General features: G+C 70.0%; 4 protein-coding genes across 4 annotated transcripts; 2 read left to right on the plus strand and 2 right to left on the minus strand.

Moving 5' to 3' along the window:
- Positions 1-1,251: 1,251 nt before the first annotated feature.
- CHLNCDRAFT_8919 (hypothetical protein) lies at positions 1,252-3,956 on the minus strand (the record flags this gene model as incomplete). The annotated part of the gene is made up of 8 exons (XM_005846099.1): positions 1,252-1,382; positions 1,591-1,740; positions 1,951-2,030; positions 2,263-2,386; positions 2,778-2,926; positions 3,151-3,234; positions 3,465-3,606; positions 3,842-3,956. Coding segments are annotated over 8 exons (975 nt in total), but the record flags the coding sequence as incomplete, so codon positions are not given.
- Positions 3,957-5,602: 1,646 nt separating this feature from the next.
- On the plus strand, positions 5,603-9,180 carry CHLNCDRAFT_136145 (hypothetical protein; the record flags this gene model as incomplete). Its single annotated transcript, XM_005845965.1, has 8 exons — positions 5,603-5,809; positions 5,957-6,173; positions 6,284-6,593; positions 6,748-6,950; positions 7,137-7,351; positions 7,582-8,300; positions 8,471-8,972; positions 9,109-9,180. The coding sequence occupies 8 exons, from the start codon at positions 5,603-5,605 to the stop codon at positions 9,178-9,180; spliced, it is 2,445 nt and encodes an 814-aa protein (XP_005846027.1).
- A 1,721-nt stretch (positions 9,181-10,901) lies between these two features.
- Positions 10,902-11,823, plus strand: CHLNCDRAFT_136147 (hypothetical protein; the record flags this gene model as incomplete). The annotated part of the gene is made up of 3 exons (XM_005845966.1): positions 10,902-11,018; positions 11,144-11,352; positions 11,595-11,823. 3 exons carry the CDS (start codon positions 10,902-10,904, stop codon positions 11,821-11,823), a joined length of 555 nt encoding a protein of 184 aa, XP_005846028.1.
- A 270-nt stretch (positions 11,824-12,093) lies between these two features.
- Positions 12,094-15,346, minus strand: CHLNCDRAFT_136148 (hypothetical protein; the record flags this gene model as incomplete). The annotated part of the gene is made up of 9 exons (XM_005846100.1): positions 12,094-12,467; positions 12,598-12,697; positions 12,881-12,958; positions 13,114-13,199; positions 13,357-13,663; positions 13,868-14,178; positions 14,353-14,532; positions 14,681-14,910; positions 15,027-15,346. 9 exons carry the CDS (start codon positions 15,344-15,346, stop codon positions 12,094-12,096), a joined length of 1,986 nt encoding a protein of 661 aa, XP_005846162.1.
- Between the last annotated feature and the right edge of the window lie 53 nt (positions 15,347-15,399).

Raw genomic sequence — 15,399 nt, forward strand, 5'->3', positions numbered from 1 at the left:
GCGGGGGGGGGGGGGGGGGGGTCGACAGGTGCACGAGGGGCAGCCTCCCAGGGACGTGGGGGGGGGGTAGCGCCTGGAGGGCGAGGGGCCCAGGCCGCGCAGAGGGCGCCGCCGGCCCTCCACCCGGGGCGCCGCCTCCCATCCTGACTCGGCGCTCCGCGTGCTGCCTCTCGGCCACACGGCTGGTGTTGCAGGGAGGTGCAGCGCTGCCTGCTCGCCGTCCCCGTCCCCCCGATCAGGGTGGCCCACCACTCTGCGGCAAGGCTCCCCGATGGTTTCGTGTGCGCATACACGTCTCCTCACCTGCTTGGGGAAGGCGTCGAGCTTTTTGAGAGCGGCCAGCAGGTGCCCGTTCTGCAGCGCCATACTGGGCTGCCTGGCCGCCGCTAAGTTACACAGTAGAACATACAAGGGCGCGCCGTACAGCTGGGATTGGAGCGCGGGGCGCGGGCCAAGAGGCCCATGATGGGCTGCCGTGCTGCGCTGCCCGCCGCTGCGACACTCGGCCGCATCGGGAACACTGGTCTGGACCGCATCCGCCCAGCTTTTTCCTGCAGGTGGGACAACTTGCGGTCACCCGCAGGCGGTGTGCCTTTGGACTGCTGAGGCCCTTGCCAGTAGCAGCGCTCGGCGGCAGTCAAGATGCCTTGCCAGGTTCACACACGTCGGGCGGGGAATGGCCAGCCCGTCAAAAGATCGGGTGATGGTGGGTGTTGAGCTCTCAATGAAGGGAACAAGGTGCAGTGCAGTTTCAGCTGCCTAGATCATGCGCTCATCCTAAACTGTCTGCATCTCTGAGCTGGAAAGATGGATGGGTGCAACGACGGCTTGCTGGCCCAGCACAGCCGTCCTGGCTGAAAGCGTGGCACCGGATGCAGTGCGTGCCTAGCTGACAGCCAGCCGCGTCTCCTTGGGATTCAGCATCGTCATGTGCATGCGCCAGCCGCCCGCCTCTGCCTGCTTCTCAAACTGCTGGTGCAGCTCGCGGCCGGCGCTCGCCACATATCGTACCGCCTCCTGCGCCGCCGCCCCGCCGGCCGCCTCCTGCCTGCTGCCCGGCCCTCCCAGCTCCAGCGCCGCGCGGTGCAGACGGCCCACCTCTGAGCTGCCACCCATGCTGATCGCCCCACCACCGCTGCTGCCGCTGCTGCCGCTGCTGCTGCTGCTGGTACCGCTGAACGCGCCGTGGCGGCTGTCCGGCTCCACCGCAGCTGCCGCCGTCTGCTGCCGCTGCTTGGCTGCCGCCACCTGCTGGTCCAGCATCCACAGCAGGGCGTGGGCATCCATGGCGGCCTGCTGCACCGACCGCGGGCTGGCGCCCTGCTTAAGCAGCGCATAGCACTTGCGGGTGTCGGGGCGGTACGTCAGAGCGTACTGCCTACCTGCACCACAGCGTACCGCAGCGGAAGGCCCAGTTGAGAGTGAGATGCGGTGACGACGAGGTAGAAGGCAGCCAGGCCAGGGAGGGGAGGGCCAGGCAGCAGGCCAAATGCAGCAGGGCACTGAGGGGACTCGCCGCCGCCGCGCAACGGTGGTGCATTCGGTCGGCATGCAGCAGCCCAGCAGCAAGAGCGCGCCGCCGCGCCGCACCCGAGAACGCCGCCAGCGCGTCGTGCAGCTGCTGCGGCCCCGCGCACGCCTCCTCCACCGTCGCCCCCAGCACCACCCGCCCGTTGTGTGGGTCGCTCCACGGCATTAGCGGCTCCCGGTAATTCCCCTCCAGAGTCTCGGGCACCCTGCCTGCATGCACCAGGTGACACCGGCCGGGAAGCAAGCACAGCGCTCGAGGAGCAACGCCGGCAGGCACGGAGGGCCAAGCAGGTGGCAGCGAAAAGCGAAACGCGCAGCCCCAGCGGCACGCGGCTGCAGGCCTGCCAGCCGTGCGCGGCAGCGGCAGCGGCAGCAGCCGGGGACACGCAGGCTGGCTGCTCCCCCCAGCGGCCCGCACACCTGTGCTGTAGAAGGCGCGGGTGGTGTAGGAGAGGCGCGCGCGGTTCAGGTATGGCAGCACCACAGAGTCCACCTCACGCCTGCAGGCACAGGCAGGCAGGCGGGGCGGGGCAGTGAGGCACACGCACAGGCCACAAGTCAGCAGGGCAGGGAGCCACATAGCATCAGCTGCCGTTAAGGCCTTGCATCACTGGCACGCCAGCGTGCATTTGGGCGTATGCCGCACTCTGCCGCCTCCCGCCCACCCTGCGGCCCCACCCCGGCCTGGGCAGGCACGGCCCCGCGCTCCGGCGCCGCCGCGCTGCCCCGCACCTGGAGGCGATGAGGTATCCCACCGACAGCGCGGCAAAGGTGGGCAGCACCGGCAGGTTGGCCTTGGCCAGGGCGATGCCAAAGGCGGTGCCCACCACATCAGCCAGGTTGGCCACGCTCTCGCCTGGGGGGCAGCACAGGTGGGGGCAGGGGGAGCACGGGTGGGGGCAGGGGCAGGGGGAGCACGGGTGGGGCCAGGGCCAGGGGGAGCACGGGTGAGCAGCATGGTGGGGTAGCGCGGTAGGGCAGGCAGCAGCGCGGGTGGAGCAGCGCGGTAGGGCAGGCGGCAGTATGGGTGGGCAGCACGGGTGGGCAGCGCGGGCAGCACGGGCGGGGCAGGGGGAGACGGGGAAAGGGAGGAGTGCAGCAGGCGTGCACGCGGCTGCAAGGCTGGCTCCTGGCGAGCGGTGGAGCCAGGCCGACTCCACACCCCAACCGTGCTGCCTGAGCCTCAGGTGGACCGCCCACACCCCAACCGCGCTGCCTGAGCCTCAGGCGGACTGCCCCGCACCCACCCTTGGCCGTCACATCCGCCAGGTTGTTCTGCTTGGCAAAGGTGCGGTAGATGGGGGCGCGGGTGGAGGAGGCGGTCACCGCTGCCAGGTTCTTGGCCAGGTTGGCAGTGCAGGCCAGCGGCAGGAACATGCGCGGCATCAGAACCGTGCTGCGGGCAGGCGGGAGGCAGGGAGGCAGGGAGGCAGGGAGGTGAGGGCGAGGCGGCGGGCGATGGGCCAGGGCGCGGCGCGGGGTCGAAACCCACCAAGAGCAGCCCAATGCAAGCGGCTGCTCGTCGCTGCGCCGCCCTGCCTGCCGCGGCCGGCTGCACACCGCGTGCTGCCCACCCTGCCCTGCCCTGCCCTGCCCTGCCCTGCGCTGCGTAGCGCCCACCTGAGCTCCAGCGCGGCCCCCGTCTCCATGAGCACATCCCCCATCAGCCTGAACTGCTTCAGCTCGCAGTCCAGCTCGCGCCCCCTGCAGCGGCGCGGGCCCGCATCAGTGCCAGCTCAGCGCCACCTCAGCGCCACCTCAGCACACAGCGTGCACGGCAGCCAGCACCAGGGCGGCGCCTCCCTGCCCGCGCCCTGCAGCGCCGGCCCGCTCCCTGCCCGACACCTGGCTCAGCCTCATGCACCCAAGCCCTCCTGCTCTCCCTCCCACTGCCACCTCCCAAGCCCCGCCACCCACACCCGCTGCGCCCTCACCAGCGCGCAAACAGGAAGCGGCCCAGCCGCCCCGCGCCGTCCTTGACTACCCAGTTGATGGCGGCCGCCGCCTCGCTGCTGTGCTTGTTGGCCACACCCAGCGAGGCCAGCAGGCTGCGGGTGGTGAACACGCTCATGGCGCCTGCAGGGCGTGTGGCGGGGGAGGGGGCGCGCACGTGTGGCGGGCCGATGCTGATCAGTATTGGGGGCGGCGGGGAAGCAGCAACGGGCTGCAGGCTTGCACCACGCTGGCGGTCCCCTCCTGCACGCACTGCCGCCGCCCAACACCAGCCAGCCCCGCCCCCGCAGCCCAGCACCGGCCCCCACGCCCGAGTATCCTGTGAGTATCCTGGGTATCCCGGGTATCCCGCACCCACCTCCGAAGAAGTACTGCACGCTCCTGGCCCGCATGTAGTCGCTGTACTGCGGGGCCACCGAGTGAGGAAAGTCCTGCGGTAGCAGGTAGTCGGCCAGGAGGTCCCCCAGCCGCTGTCGGTGCCGCACCGCGTCGTCCACAATCTCAAACCCGCCGCGGCAGGCCGCCGCTGCCGCTGCCGCTGCCGCTGCTGCCGTGGTGTTGCCGCCGGCAGCTCCTTCCCCGCCTGCGGCTGCCTCGGCGCCTGCCGCTGCTGCTCCAGAGGCGGCGGCGGTGGCGGCGCCGGCACTGCCTCCTTCCTGTCGGTACACCCGCCGCTTGCCCTTGGTGTATTCGATGCACACCACGCCCGCATCTTTCCTCCTCGCTTCTGTGGCTGCTGCAGTTGCTGCCGCTGCTGCCGCCGCCGGGGCGGCCGGGGAGGCTGCCTGCGTGCCCCCGCACGGCAGGAGCAGCTTCCAGAGAGGGATGCCGCCATGCTGCTGCTGCTGCGCCTGCTGCAACTCTTGCACCGCAGCCTCGTGCTGCTGCTGCTGCTGCGCGGTTGCCGCGCCGTGCAGGCCTGCCGCAGCCGCAGCCAGCAGGGCAGGCGCCGACGAGGGAAGCGCCTGCGCCGGCAGGCCGGCAGGGGCAACAAGGCATACCGTCACAGCGACCGCCCCCTGGGGCTCCAGTGCTTCTGCATTCCTGGCTGGCAATGTCCTCAGATCAGTCGGGCGGCACACCTGCCATCTGTGTGTCACCCACCTTGCTCAAGCCGCCGCCCGCGAGGTGCGCAAACGGCAGGCGTGCCGCCGCCTGCTCCAAGTTGTGCTGCAGCTGCCGCTGGTTGCTGGCAAGCGCATTGATCACTCCCTGGACCGCTGCGAGGCCTGCAAGCCAGCGCAGGGGCGGTAAGTCGACCAGCCGCAAAACAGATGGAACGTGCGCAGCATGCCTGCATTGACCCACCTGTGGGGGACGATGGTCGCTGCCCGTCAGCCGCGGCCTGCTGCAGCATGGCCGGAGCGTGGGGAGCTCACACGCAGGCACACGTTTCTGGCAGCAGCGCAATCAACCGGAGGAGCGGCCTGCAGACTGCAGAAAGCGCAGCCTGTGCCGAATGACGGGGCAATGCAAACTGGCAGGCGACACCCGACATTTCTGTGCTGTGCATGACTGGCGGCGGCGGTCCACGGATGATGGCATGATGACCCGCAGCCCACTGCTGCTGAATGCCGCCGCCTTATGCATGTGAGGCGCAACTAGTTTCATGACGTGTATGGATGCAGAGCATGCTTTGTACATAATTGCATTTCACGGCGGCAAGCCTTCCACCCGCTGCCCCTCGACTTGCCTCGCATGGAAGCTTTCTTGGATCAGCATGGCTGGCCAGCCAGACCGCTCAGGTCTGAAACTGGACAGGTGATACCTGCCATCTGCCTTGCGGTGCCCTGTCATCTCTGCCACGCTGCCCGACTCCCCGGGATGCCATCGGCAATACACTGGCGGCGGCGGCGGCCCGCAGTACATGCATGGGCCGGCTCATATGCAGGGCGATACCATGCATGCATGCATTTGATTGATTGTTACGCGCTGGGCCTTGCTTTTGCCCTTTGAAGCCTGCATGCGAACGAAGCCCATGGCATGCCCTTCCCACTGCGGGCGCTGCTGCTGAAATCACCGCCTGCTCCAGATCCATTCAGCAGAGCGTCGGCTGGCGAAGCTACGTGCCAACCGTGCCATCGCCCCTGAGGCGGCTCTAGCAACGCCCCCGGCCCCAATGCCCGCGCAGCGGGGCTCCAAGCGGGCCCGCACGATGGAGGAGGCATCCGCCGGCGTGGTGGCGCTGCACAGGAGCCGGTTCATCGAGTGGCAGCCGGCGGGGGTGGTCGCGCTGGCGGCCAGCGGCGACGGCAGCGTGGTGGCGGCAGCAAGGGAGGACGGAGACATAGAGCTGTATGAGGCCAGCACAAACCACCTCTTCCAGGTCAGAAAACGGCGCAGATGGGTTGGGCCAGTGCGGCGCCTGCGTGCCTGACACCCGCCTCTCTCCAGCGCCGGCTGGCCGCCCGCTGCCGCCTGCTCTCCTGCCGACGCTGCGCGTGCCGCGTGCGCCCTGCTCTGCTCCATGCAGCGCCTGCCGGGCCACAAGGACAGCTGCCTGACGTGCCTGGCCATGGTGGATGAGGAGGACAGCAAGGGCGGCACCACCAGCCGCCTGTTTAGCAGCGGACTGGATGGCGCGCTGGTGGAGTGGGATGTGGAGCAGCGGCGGGCGGGGCCCGCGGCAGACTCGCTGGGCGGCGCGGTGTGGCAGCTGGCGCCCGAGCCAGGAGCCTGCATAAAGTCGGGTGAGCGGCGCGCTGCCGGCGGGCCCCTGCCTCGCGCTGCCTCGCGCTGCCTCGCAAGGCGTGCCAGGCCGCGGCCGCACCCCACCACCACCTCCCCCGCTGTCCTGCAGACGCGGGGGCGCGCGTGGCGGCCGCCTGCGACGACGGCTGCGCCCGCATCTTTTTGGCGGAGGCGGGAGTGCCTGGGCTGACCTACTCTCGGACGCTGCCGCGGGTAGAGGGCCGCACGCTGGCGGTGGCCTGGCACCCCTCAGGCCAGGTGCTGGCCACCGCCGGCACCGACGGCTGCATCCACCTGTGGAGCCTGGCCGCCAGCCAGGAGCTGCTGCGCATCACCGCCGGCGACGGCAGCGGCGCCGCCAGCAGGCGCGAGGCGTGCATCTGGGCGCTGCTGGTGCTGCCAGACGGCACCATAGTCAGGTGGGGCGGCCCCGCCTGGTGCGGCCCTTGGCTGGCTGGCTATGGCTGGCTCTCGAGAAGCGGCTTGGCCCCATCATGCACCTGTCGCGCCAGCCCCACTGCCTGCTGCAGCCGGCTGCCGCCTCACATGCCTGCCCCATGCCACGGCCTGCAGCGGCGACAGCAGCGGCAACGTGCAGTTCTGGGACGGCCGGTTTGGCACGCTGCTGGCGCGCTTCTCCCAGCACCAGGCAGACGTGCTGCAGCTGGCGGCCTCGCCCGACGGGCGCATGGTGTTTGCCACAGGCGAGCCGCCGACCCGCCGCGCCCGGCGCCGCTGCCTGCTGCCGCTCCCCTGCTGCCGCCGCCGCTGCCGCCGTGGCTGCCAGCGCTGGCGCGATGCAACAAATTCTGCCCTGCTTGGGAGCCGTGCTGCCACCACGCTGCCGGGATGGTTGCCCAGCTGCCTGGCCCAGCCCGTGCCAGAGACTTGCCGTGCGTCTGGCATCACCGTCCCTCTGCCTGCCCCTCCCCTTTCCTCCCTGCTCCCCCACATGTCTGCAGGCGTGGACCCCCAGGTCTCGCTCTTCTACCGCCTGGACAGCACCGCCACCAGCCAGCAGCACCCCTGGGCTTACCTGTCTAGCAAGCGCCCCCACTCGCACGACGTGCGGGCGATGTGCGTGGCGGCGGGCCGCGCGCTGCCTGACGGCGCCCGCCTGCTCACCGGCAGCAACGACACGCAGCTGTTCAGCCACTCGGTGGCGGCCTTCCAAAAGGTGAGTGGGCTGCCTCACAGGGTCGGGGGGGCGGTTTAGGGAGAGACAAAAGAATTCAATCAGGGGGTGCTGGCCGGGGAGGCTCCAGCCACCGCTTTGCGCGTGTCTGCATCTGCGCCCCGGCAGCCTGCTCCGACCGTTGCTGGCCACCACTCCAGCCCGTCCGGCTGGTACGCTGCCTGTGCTGCTCCACTGGCTGACGACCCTACTGTACCACCCCGTCCCCGCAGGAGCACCCGGTCCGCATGAATGCCTGCCCGCAGCGCCCCGTGCTGCAAGTGGCCCACCCGGCGCTGCCGCCCGGCGACGGCGACGACGACGAGCCGCCGCCGGTGTGGCTGCTGTGCGCGCAGCGGCATGAGGTGGATGTGTGGCAGCTGCCGGGGTCTGCGGCGCCCGCGCAGGCGGGCCCCCCCGCCGAGGGCGGCCTGCTGTCGCCCTCGGCGCCGCCCGAGCACCTGCTGCGCGTGTCGGGCGCCAGCGGGCGCCACGTCAGCGCGGCGTGCATCTCGCGCGACGGACGCTGGCTGGCCTACTCGGATGCCCACCGCGTCAGCTGCTTCGCTCTGGAGCAGAGGGAGGCGGATGAGGCCGTACCGGAGGACCATGTGGTACCCACGCAGCTGCCGCTGCCGCCAGACCTGCCGCCCGCCTGCCACCTGGCCTTCCGTCCGGGGACCGATGAGCTGCTGGCGTGCTCAGCCGACGGCACGCTGCGCCTGATCAGCCTGGCGGCCTGCCAGCACCGGCAGCGGGTGGCAGTGGGGATGGCCAACGGCGTGGGCGGCGGCGGCGGCGGCGGCGGCGGGGAGGGGGAAGAGGCGGTACAGGCGCTGCGCGTCGTGCACGACCTGCAGTACAAGTCCTCGCTGCGCCGCGACCGGCAGCGCAGCGCGGCCAGGCGCCTGATGCCGCTGGTGGAGCTGCTGGCGGTCAGCCCCGACGGCAGGTGGGGGCCCAGCGCTGGCTGGAATGGACTCTGTCTGTGGGTGTGGGTGTGGCGCACTCCTTCAGGGCCGCTGGAACTGGGGATGAGGCTAATTGGCTCCGCCTTGCTGGCGTGCCGATCAGCTGAACTGATTTTCTGCCGACGCCTCTGCCTCTCTCCCTGCCCCGCAGCTGGCTGGCGGCGGTGGTGCGCCAGCGCGTGCATCTGGTCAGCCTGTCGTCCCACAAGCTGGCGCACTCGCTGGTGCCGCTGGCGGAGCCGCAGCCGCCCATCACCGCGCTGGCCTTCACCGCCGACAGCGCCACGCTGGTGGCGGCGGCGGCGCAGCACCAGCTGGCCGCCTACAGCGTGCACAGCGGGCAGGCCGCCGAGTGGGCGGCCCGCCACGCCGGCGCCCTGCCCCACAAGCTGCTGCGCATGCCGGGTGCCATCGCCTCCATCGCCTCCCGCCCCGCAGCCCCCGCCTCCCTCTTTCTGGCCTCCTCCGAGGCCTGCTGCCACCTGGACATGGCGGCGCCGCTGGAGGCGGAGGGAGAGGGCGGCGGCGGCCGCAAGCGGCGGCGCAGCAGGCCGACGCTGGCCACCGAGCCGCCCGGCGCCAACTGCCGCATGATATACTGCTCAGACCCGGTGCTGCATGCGGACTACATGGGCCCAGACGCGCTGCTGGTGGTGAGCAGGGCGGGGGCGGGCAGGGCGGGTAGAGCCGGCAGGCGGTTGTCGCTTGGCTCGCGTGTGGCGCGCCACCTGCTCTTGCCGTCGTGCCTCCTGCCTTGCTGACAGCGCCGCCTGCCTGCCTGCCTGCCAGGTGGAGCGGCCCTGGTCTGAGGTGTACAAGAACATCGCGGCCCCCATGTACCGCCATCGGTACGGCACCTGACAGTACTGTACTGCCATCGGTACCGCACCCGATCTGGTGGCGGCATGCTGTGGGCCTGCTGGACCCTGGCCCGGCGCCCGAGAGAGAGCTGCCAGACAGGCTCGTCACGTTGTGGCCCACCGATGTGCTGTGCGGCAATTGCCTCACTTCAGTTCCATGCCACCATGCCCTGCTTGCCAGCCTTGACATGCGGCTGCGCAAATGCATTGCTCATGCAAGAGAAGCGCTCAAAGGGCTGGTGGCAAGGGACAGCGCGGCATCATTCGGTGGCGGGCCGCCGTTCTGGGCAGTGCCCCAGCAGGCCTCCCGCCGGCGCGTCAGCCGGCCGCGCGCCAGAACAGCCAGCGCAGCAGGCCGGTGCCCTGCTGCTGCCCCGACTGCTGCTGCTGCGCGGGGGCTGCCGGGGGCGGCTGGCGGACCAGCCTGACGCAGTCAAACACTATGCCGTGCTTCCAGACATTGGACAGGCTCTCAAAGCCGATGTGCAGGGTGCAGGGCTGGGGCACATCGAAAGGCTCGCCCAGCACCTCAAACCAGCCGCCGCCTGCCTGCAGCAGGGTCGGGAGAGGCTCCCAGTCAACAGGACAGCAGGCTGTGGGCCGGCTGCAGCATGAGTGGCCATGCAGCTGATGCGGGACGTCGCAGTTTGCTCGCCTGCGCCGAGAGTGCGGCCAGGCTGTTCCAGGCTACCACGGAGGAGCTGACGGCCCCGTGTTGCTGCTGCCCGCCCTGCTGCTCGCCACCGCTGGCGGTGGGCTCTTGGCGGGCGATGAGGGAGGCTTGGGCCAGCCGGGCGTTGTCCTGCACGGGACAGGTGCAGGCACAGGTGACTCCATAGCTGGAAGGCCGACGTTTCCAGATGGCATGGCTCCACCCTCCACTGAGGAGCAACATACATGTATATGTCACGTAGGTTGCCAGGGCGCTTGTCAGGCGCCCAACCCACCTCCAGCCTCAGCCGCCAGGCGACGCGGTGGCGTCCGGGGAGCACGCCATGCAGCCGCCCGCCCAGCTCCAGCCAACACACGTGACGCACTCTGATGGTGGCGCCAAAGGTGCTGGCTGCATCGTGCTCCTTCTGTCCGGGTGCAGCAGGCAGCAGTGCTGTAAGACTGAGAACCTGTGGCTTCACAGCGGCACTTGCATGATACTTACAGACAGATAGTTGCCGTCGAGCCAGATGATCTTGTCCAGCCGCGCTACGGGCTGCTTGAGAGAGGCCAGCGAGCGCCAGCGCTGCGCCGGGCTCAGTGCGGCAGGCGGGTCGGTGGCCGCCGTCCGGCCGAACCGCTCTTGCACGAGCGCGGTCCACAGCGCTGCATTCTCGGGGCAAAGCACATCCCGCCACGCTTTGTTGGTGCAGGCTAGCGCGGCCAGGTCGCGCTCGTCCGGGATAAACAGAGCGATGAGTTCGGCAGCAGGCAGTGGTAGCGAGTCCATCTCGATCGGCAGCTATACAGGTAATTACAACAGGGAGGGACAAACAAGGTGCCCCGACATCCTCGCGCCCGCGCCACGCTGTCCTCGCCCTTCGAAAGCTCTTCTTTCGCCTGCCGTCAATTCTGCAAGCCCTGCCCTGTCTGCACTGCGCTGCCAGGCTGCGCCCTCTCACTCGGTCGACGATCTCCTGGCCACCTCCCTGACGCCCCTTGCTCGTTCGCCAGCCTTCCCTCGTGGCCTGCACCCTCTCACCTACCCTCGCCGGGCCCCAGCGAGCAGCCATGGTCAACGAAGCGGAGGTGGTGGAGAAGAAGCTTGGAATGAGCCTGGACGAGCTCATTGCGGAGCAGAAGAAGAAGCAGGGCAGCCGGCCGGCAGGCGGAGCCAAGAAGAAGACGGTGAGTCTGCGCGATCATGGCGGCAGCAGCATCAGCGGCGGCAGCGGCGGCGTGCGGGCACCGCCTCCCACGCCCCTCCCTGCTCATTCGGCATCCCCTCTCCTTCTGCCCCGCTCACCCGCCAGATCCAAACCAAGGGCAACGGCCGGGTGCTAGTGGTGCCTCGGCCCAAGCACGTGCCACGCCCCAGCCCCAAGGCGGGCCTGAAGGGCACTCGTGGCGGCGGCGTGGCCAAGCACGGCCCCGCGCCCAAGTTTTACGGCTCGCGGCAACAGGGTGGCAGCGCGCAGGCCGTCAACCGCAACGTCAAGGTCACGATCGGCAACAAGCTGAGGTGGGTGCTGGCTGCGGGTCGCAGGCTGCTGCTGCCACGCCGGGCTGCTCGCAGTGAGCGGCTGCAGGCACGCGTTGCAAAAACAACTGCAAGCAACAACAATTGCATGGCGATTTGGGCAGCTGGAATGCGTTTGGAGTGAGCATTGCCTTGTGTGCCAGCAAGAGGGGCAGGGTCATGCTGCCACGGTGTGTGTGTAATCGCCGTCTTCCCGCCCCGCCTGCCCACGCCTGCCCACGCAGCGGCCGCGCCCCGTCCCACCTCCCCACCAGCGGAGTGCTGAGCAAGCCGTTTGGCGGCGGCGGCAGCGGCGCGCCTCGCGGCGGCGGTCGCGCCCCCATGCAGCTGGAGGCACCGCATGGAGCCAGCCTGGCGGCACGCTTTGACACGCTGTCCGGCGCGCCCACCAGCGGCCCAACTCGCGCCACCGGCCAGCCGCGCCGCAACGCGCACGGCGTCATCATCCCTTGAGCCCATTCCTTAACCCTGTCCTGCTAGCTGGGTGCTCGCCGCCCCGATTTGACCCCCCGCCTGCCTGTCGCTGCCGCTGCTGCCCTTCCTGGTGAAGGCCTGCCATGGTGCACCCATCTCTTTGGCTGGCCCCCTGTCGCTGTTCCTCTTGCTGCATTCCTCTGACCTCCCGCCCGTTCATGATGCTCATGATGCTCTCTCTCTCCTGTAACTCTACTAGCCGCTTTGGCAAGAAGGCATCAGGGGCGACGCGGTGGGAAATGCAGAGCGCTACTTCTGCGGCTGCGGCTGCTGCTGCCGCTGCTCCCTGGGCCTGGCTGCCTGCTTCTGCTTGGGGCCCTTGCCTATCTGGCTGGCAGGATCGACAACTGGCAGCGGGTACCACCCGCCAAGCTGCTGCTGCTTCTGCTGCTCCTGCCGCTCCGTTCCTGCCTCCGCTGTCGCAGCCTGTGGCTCGCAGCCCAGCCGCACCCCCGCCGCTGCCAGCGCCGCTGGCGGCGCCGCCCAGGGCTGGTGCGCCAGCTGCGCGGGGCGCAGGGCTGCCAGCTGCGGCACCCAGGCCTGGATGAGGCGGGCCTCGGGATCGTACCGCTCCCCCTGGCTCACAGTCTTGAAGCGCCGGTCGCGGGGGTCGCTGCCGGTGCCTGCGGGAGGAGCGGCATAGCAGCTAACAGCAACCCCCCCAGCGCGTGGCAGCGAGGGCGCCCACCACCTGGCTGCCCGCCGCACGCCGCGCAGCAGGCACGCCCCGCGCCCGCGCGCTGCCGCACTCACCCGCGCAGTAGGCCCAGTTGCCGGCGTTCAGCGCCCACTCATGATCTGCCAGGCAGCTCTCAAAGTAGCGCAGCCCTAGCCGCCAGTCCAGGCACAGCTCCTGCATAGGGAGGCAGGCAGGCAGGCAGGCTCGACCTCAGGGCAGATTTGGAGGCGAGGCGCCGCCTGCCAGTCACATCCCAGACAGGGAGCAACACCCAGGCAGCTCGCTGCCGGGAGAGGCGGCAGCCAGGCTGCCCAGCCCCAGGCTGCGCGGGCTTGCCTTGGCCAGCAGGGAGGCCACGTTTTGGCGCCCCCTGTTGCTCATGAAGCCCGTGGCGCCCAGCTCGCGCATGCACGCATCCACAAATGGCAGGCCCGTCTGCGGTGGGTGGCGGGGCATGCATGAAGGGGAGGCGGCGTGTGTGGGGGGACACACTGCTGTGCTGCACACAGCCCAGCCTGCTCTGAGAGTTCCTCGGGGTTGGAAGCAGAGCGAATGAGTCAGGCCCCAGCACAGCCCCGCCCGGTGCCCACCTGGCCCTGGGCCCAGCGGCGGAACAGTTCGTCGTCCCGCCGCCACTCCACCGCCCTGCCCCTGATGCCGCCCGGCGCCTCCAGAGCTGCAGGCAGGAGGCAGGCAGCACATGTTGGCGCCACCGTCAGGGCAGCCGATGCAAGCCCCCGCTAGCAGCAAGCAGGCGGGCCCAGAAGGCGAGCAGCCACCCAGACGCCCTGCTGCTGCCGGTCTGCCCCAGAATGACAGCAGCCCAGCCCCACCATCTCCCTCCTTGACAGCAGTGAACACAAAGAAGTCCCGAATGGCCAGGTGCATGAGCAGCCAGCGCCAGGTGTCGCCCGCCTGCGGCTCCCGCCACGCCGCCGCCGCCTCACCGGCTGCAGCTGCCACAGCTGCGGTCGCGGCTGCGTCGCCGCTGGATGCCTGTCCCCTCCGCCGCCGCTGCTGCTGCTGCTGCTGCTGCTCCAGCACTGCCAGGCGTGCCACCTCTGCATGTGCCGTGCGCGGGGAGAGGCAGCCCAGGGACAGGAAGGCGGAGAGCTTGGCGCTACTGTCCACGCCAAACGGCTGCAGGGTGTGGCATGCTTGGTGTCAGTGTGGGTGGGTGGTGGGTGGCTGGTTGGTGGCAAGGCACCCAAGCGCCGGGCATGCTGCCAAGCTGGTCCTAGCATGCACACCCGCCCAGCCACACGTCCATGCAACCAGGACTTTGCCATTGTGACTGCACCAGCTCGCTCGAGCGGCACAGAACAGCAACAACTGCCTGCCCACCTGCATGCGGGTCTCCCGGTATGTTGCGATGGGCGCCTCCTGGTCCACGCTGCGCACGCTGTGCCCATCGCTTTCCTCCAGGCCCAAATAGTACCGCAGCCGCTGCACCGCCTGCTCCTCTCCCATGCCGAACGGCAGCGCTGACCTGGCGTCGTGGCGGCCGCTGCACGCCGGCGCCAGCGCAGCGCAGCGCACCGCGCCGAGCGCCTCCCAGCAAGCTAGCGCCGCTGTCGCCGCGCCACCAGCTGCGGAATAGACAGAGGCGAGGTCTGTGGGCAGCGGGCCCAGCAGCCCCGCCTCGGCCGCTGCGGCTGCAGTGGCAGCAGGCAGCGGCGGCAGGGTTGGAGCGCTGCCATCGCCGCCGCCGCCACTGTTGCTGGCCAGTCGTGGGGCCGGCAGTGGAGGCCGCACTCGAGCATGTGCCTGCACAGCCTTGCGAAAATCTGTCATGACAGCTGGCAGGCAGGCAAAGCGCTGCTGCTCACGGTTCACCCGGCTGCACTGCCCCCGCTGCTGCTGCTGCTGCTCGGCTGCCGGTCCTGCCACTGCTGCTGCACCAGGCCTGCCACCACTGCTGGCAGAACCACAGGCCCACAGGTGGAAAGGCAGGTCGTCTGGATGGTATAGGGTGCAGCCCCAGTAGCGGTGCACGCTGCAGGGAAGCCCTGTGGGGGCGCAGCAGGGAGGCAGGCGCTCCATGAGCGCGGGACCATGGATGCACACAAGGGCGACAGGGTATCATGGAGGGCAGGCAGGCAGACAGGAGGCAAACGTGGAGGGCGTCGCAGCAGCTGGACCGCAGCTGGGCCGCACCGTGCCGTGCAGCCGCCGCCTCAAAGGCTGCGGCCACTGCATCCTCCAGGTCCGCAGAGGCGGCGTCGGGGGACATGTGATGGTGCAGCGCCATGCTGCTGCTGCCGGCGGCGGCGGCCAGCGCCACCAGCCGCCCCACCAGCGCCTCGGGCCGGCCCTGCGCCGCCAGCAGGTCGCTGCCCAGCCGCCGCAGGGCGGCCCGCAGGCTGGCACAGGCTTCCAGGAGCAGCCTGCACAGCAGGCGGGCGGGCTGCATTGACAGCGCGCGACACGCCTGTGCGGCACGGCGCGCGCGAGGGAGTGACTAGCACCCAAAATTAATAGCTGGCGGTGAGGCCCACCTCACCTCAGGCGGTGCGGCCCCAGCTGCGGGATGTCCAGGCCGCCCTCCTGCGGCAGCTCCCCAGCCCGGGGGGCCAGCTCCCGCTCATCAAGGCAGTAGAAGGGGAGGAGAAGGGGCGACTGCCCCTGACTCAAGCAGTGCTGCAGGTCCGCTGCCGCGCTGTGCAGGGGCTCGTGGTCTGCCAGGCGGAGGTCGTTCCTAAACCAGATCAGGGCGGCAGGTTTTCTGGTGGGGCCGCTGTCGCTGTGGGCGGCGGCAGGTGCACCGGCGGCAGCCACGCCGCTGCATCCAGCAGACACCACCGCCTGGCAGCCGCCCGACATCGTGTTTGTTCTCCTGCTGCCAGGGCTCTGGGCTGCCAGGGCTGCCCACAGGA

Source organism: Chlorella variabilis (genome assembly GCF_000147415.1).
Source record: "Chlorella variabilis unplaced genomic scaffold CHLNCscaffold_15, whole genome shotgun sequence".
Classification (NCBI taxonomy): domain Eukaryota; kingdom Viridiplantae; phylum Chlorophyta; class Trebouxiophyceae; order Chlorellales; family Chlorellaceae; genus Chlorella; species Chlorella variabilis.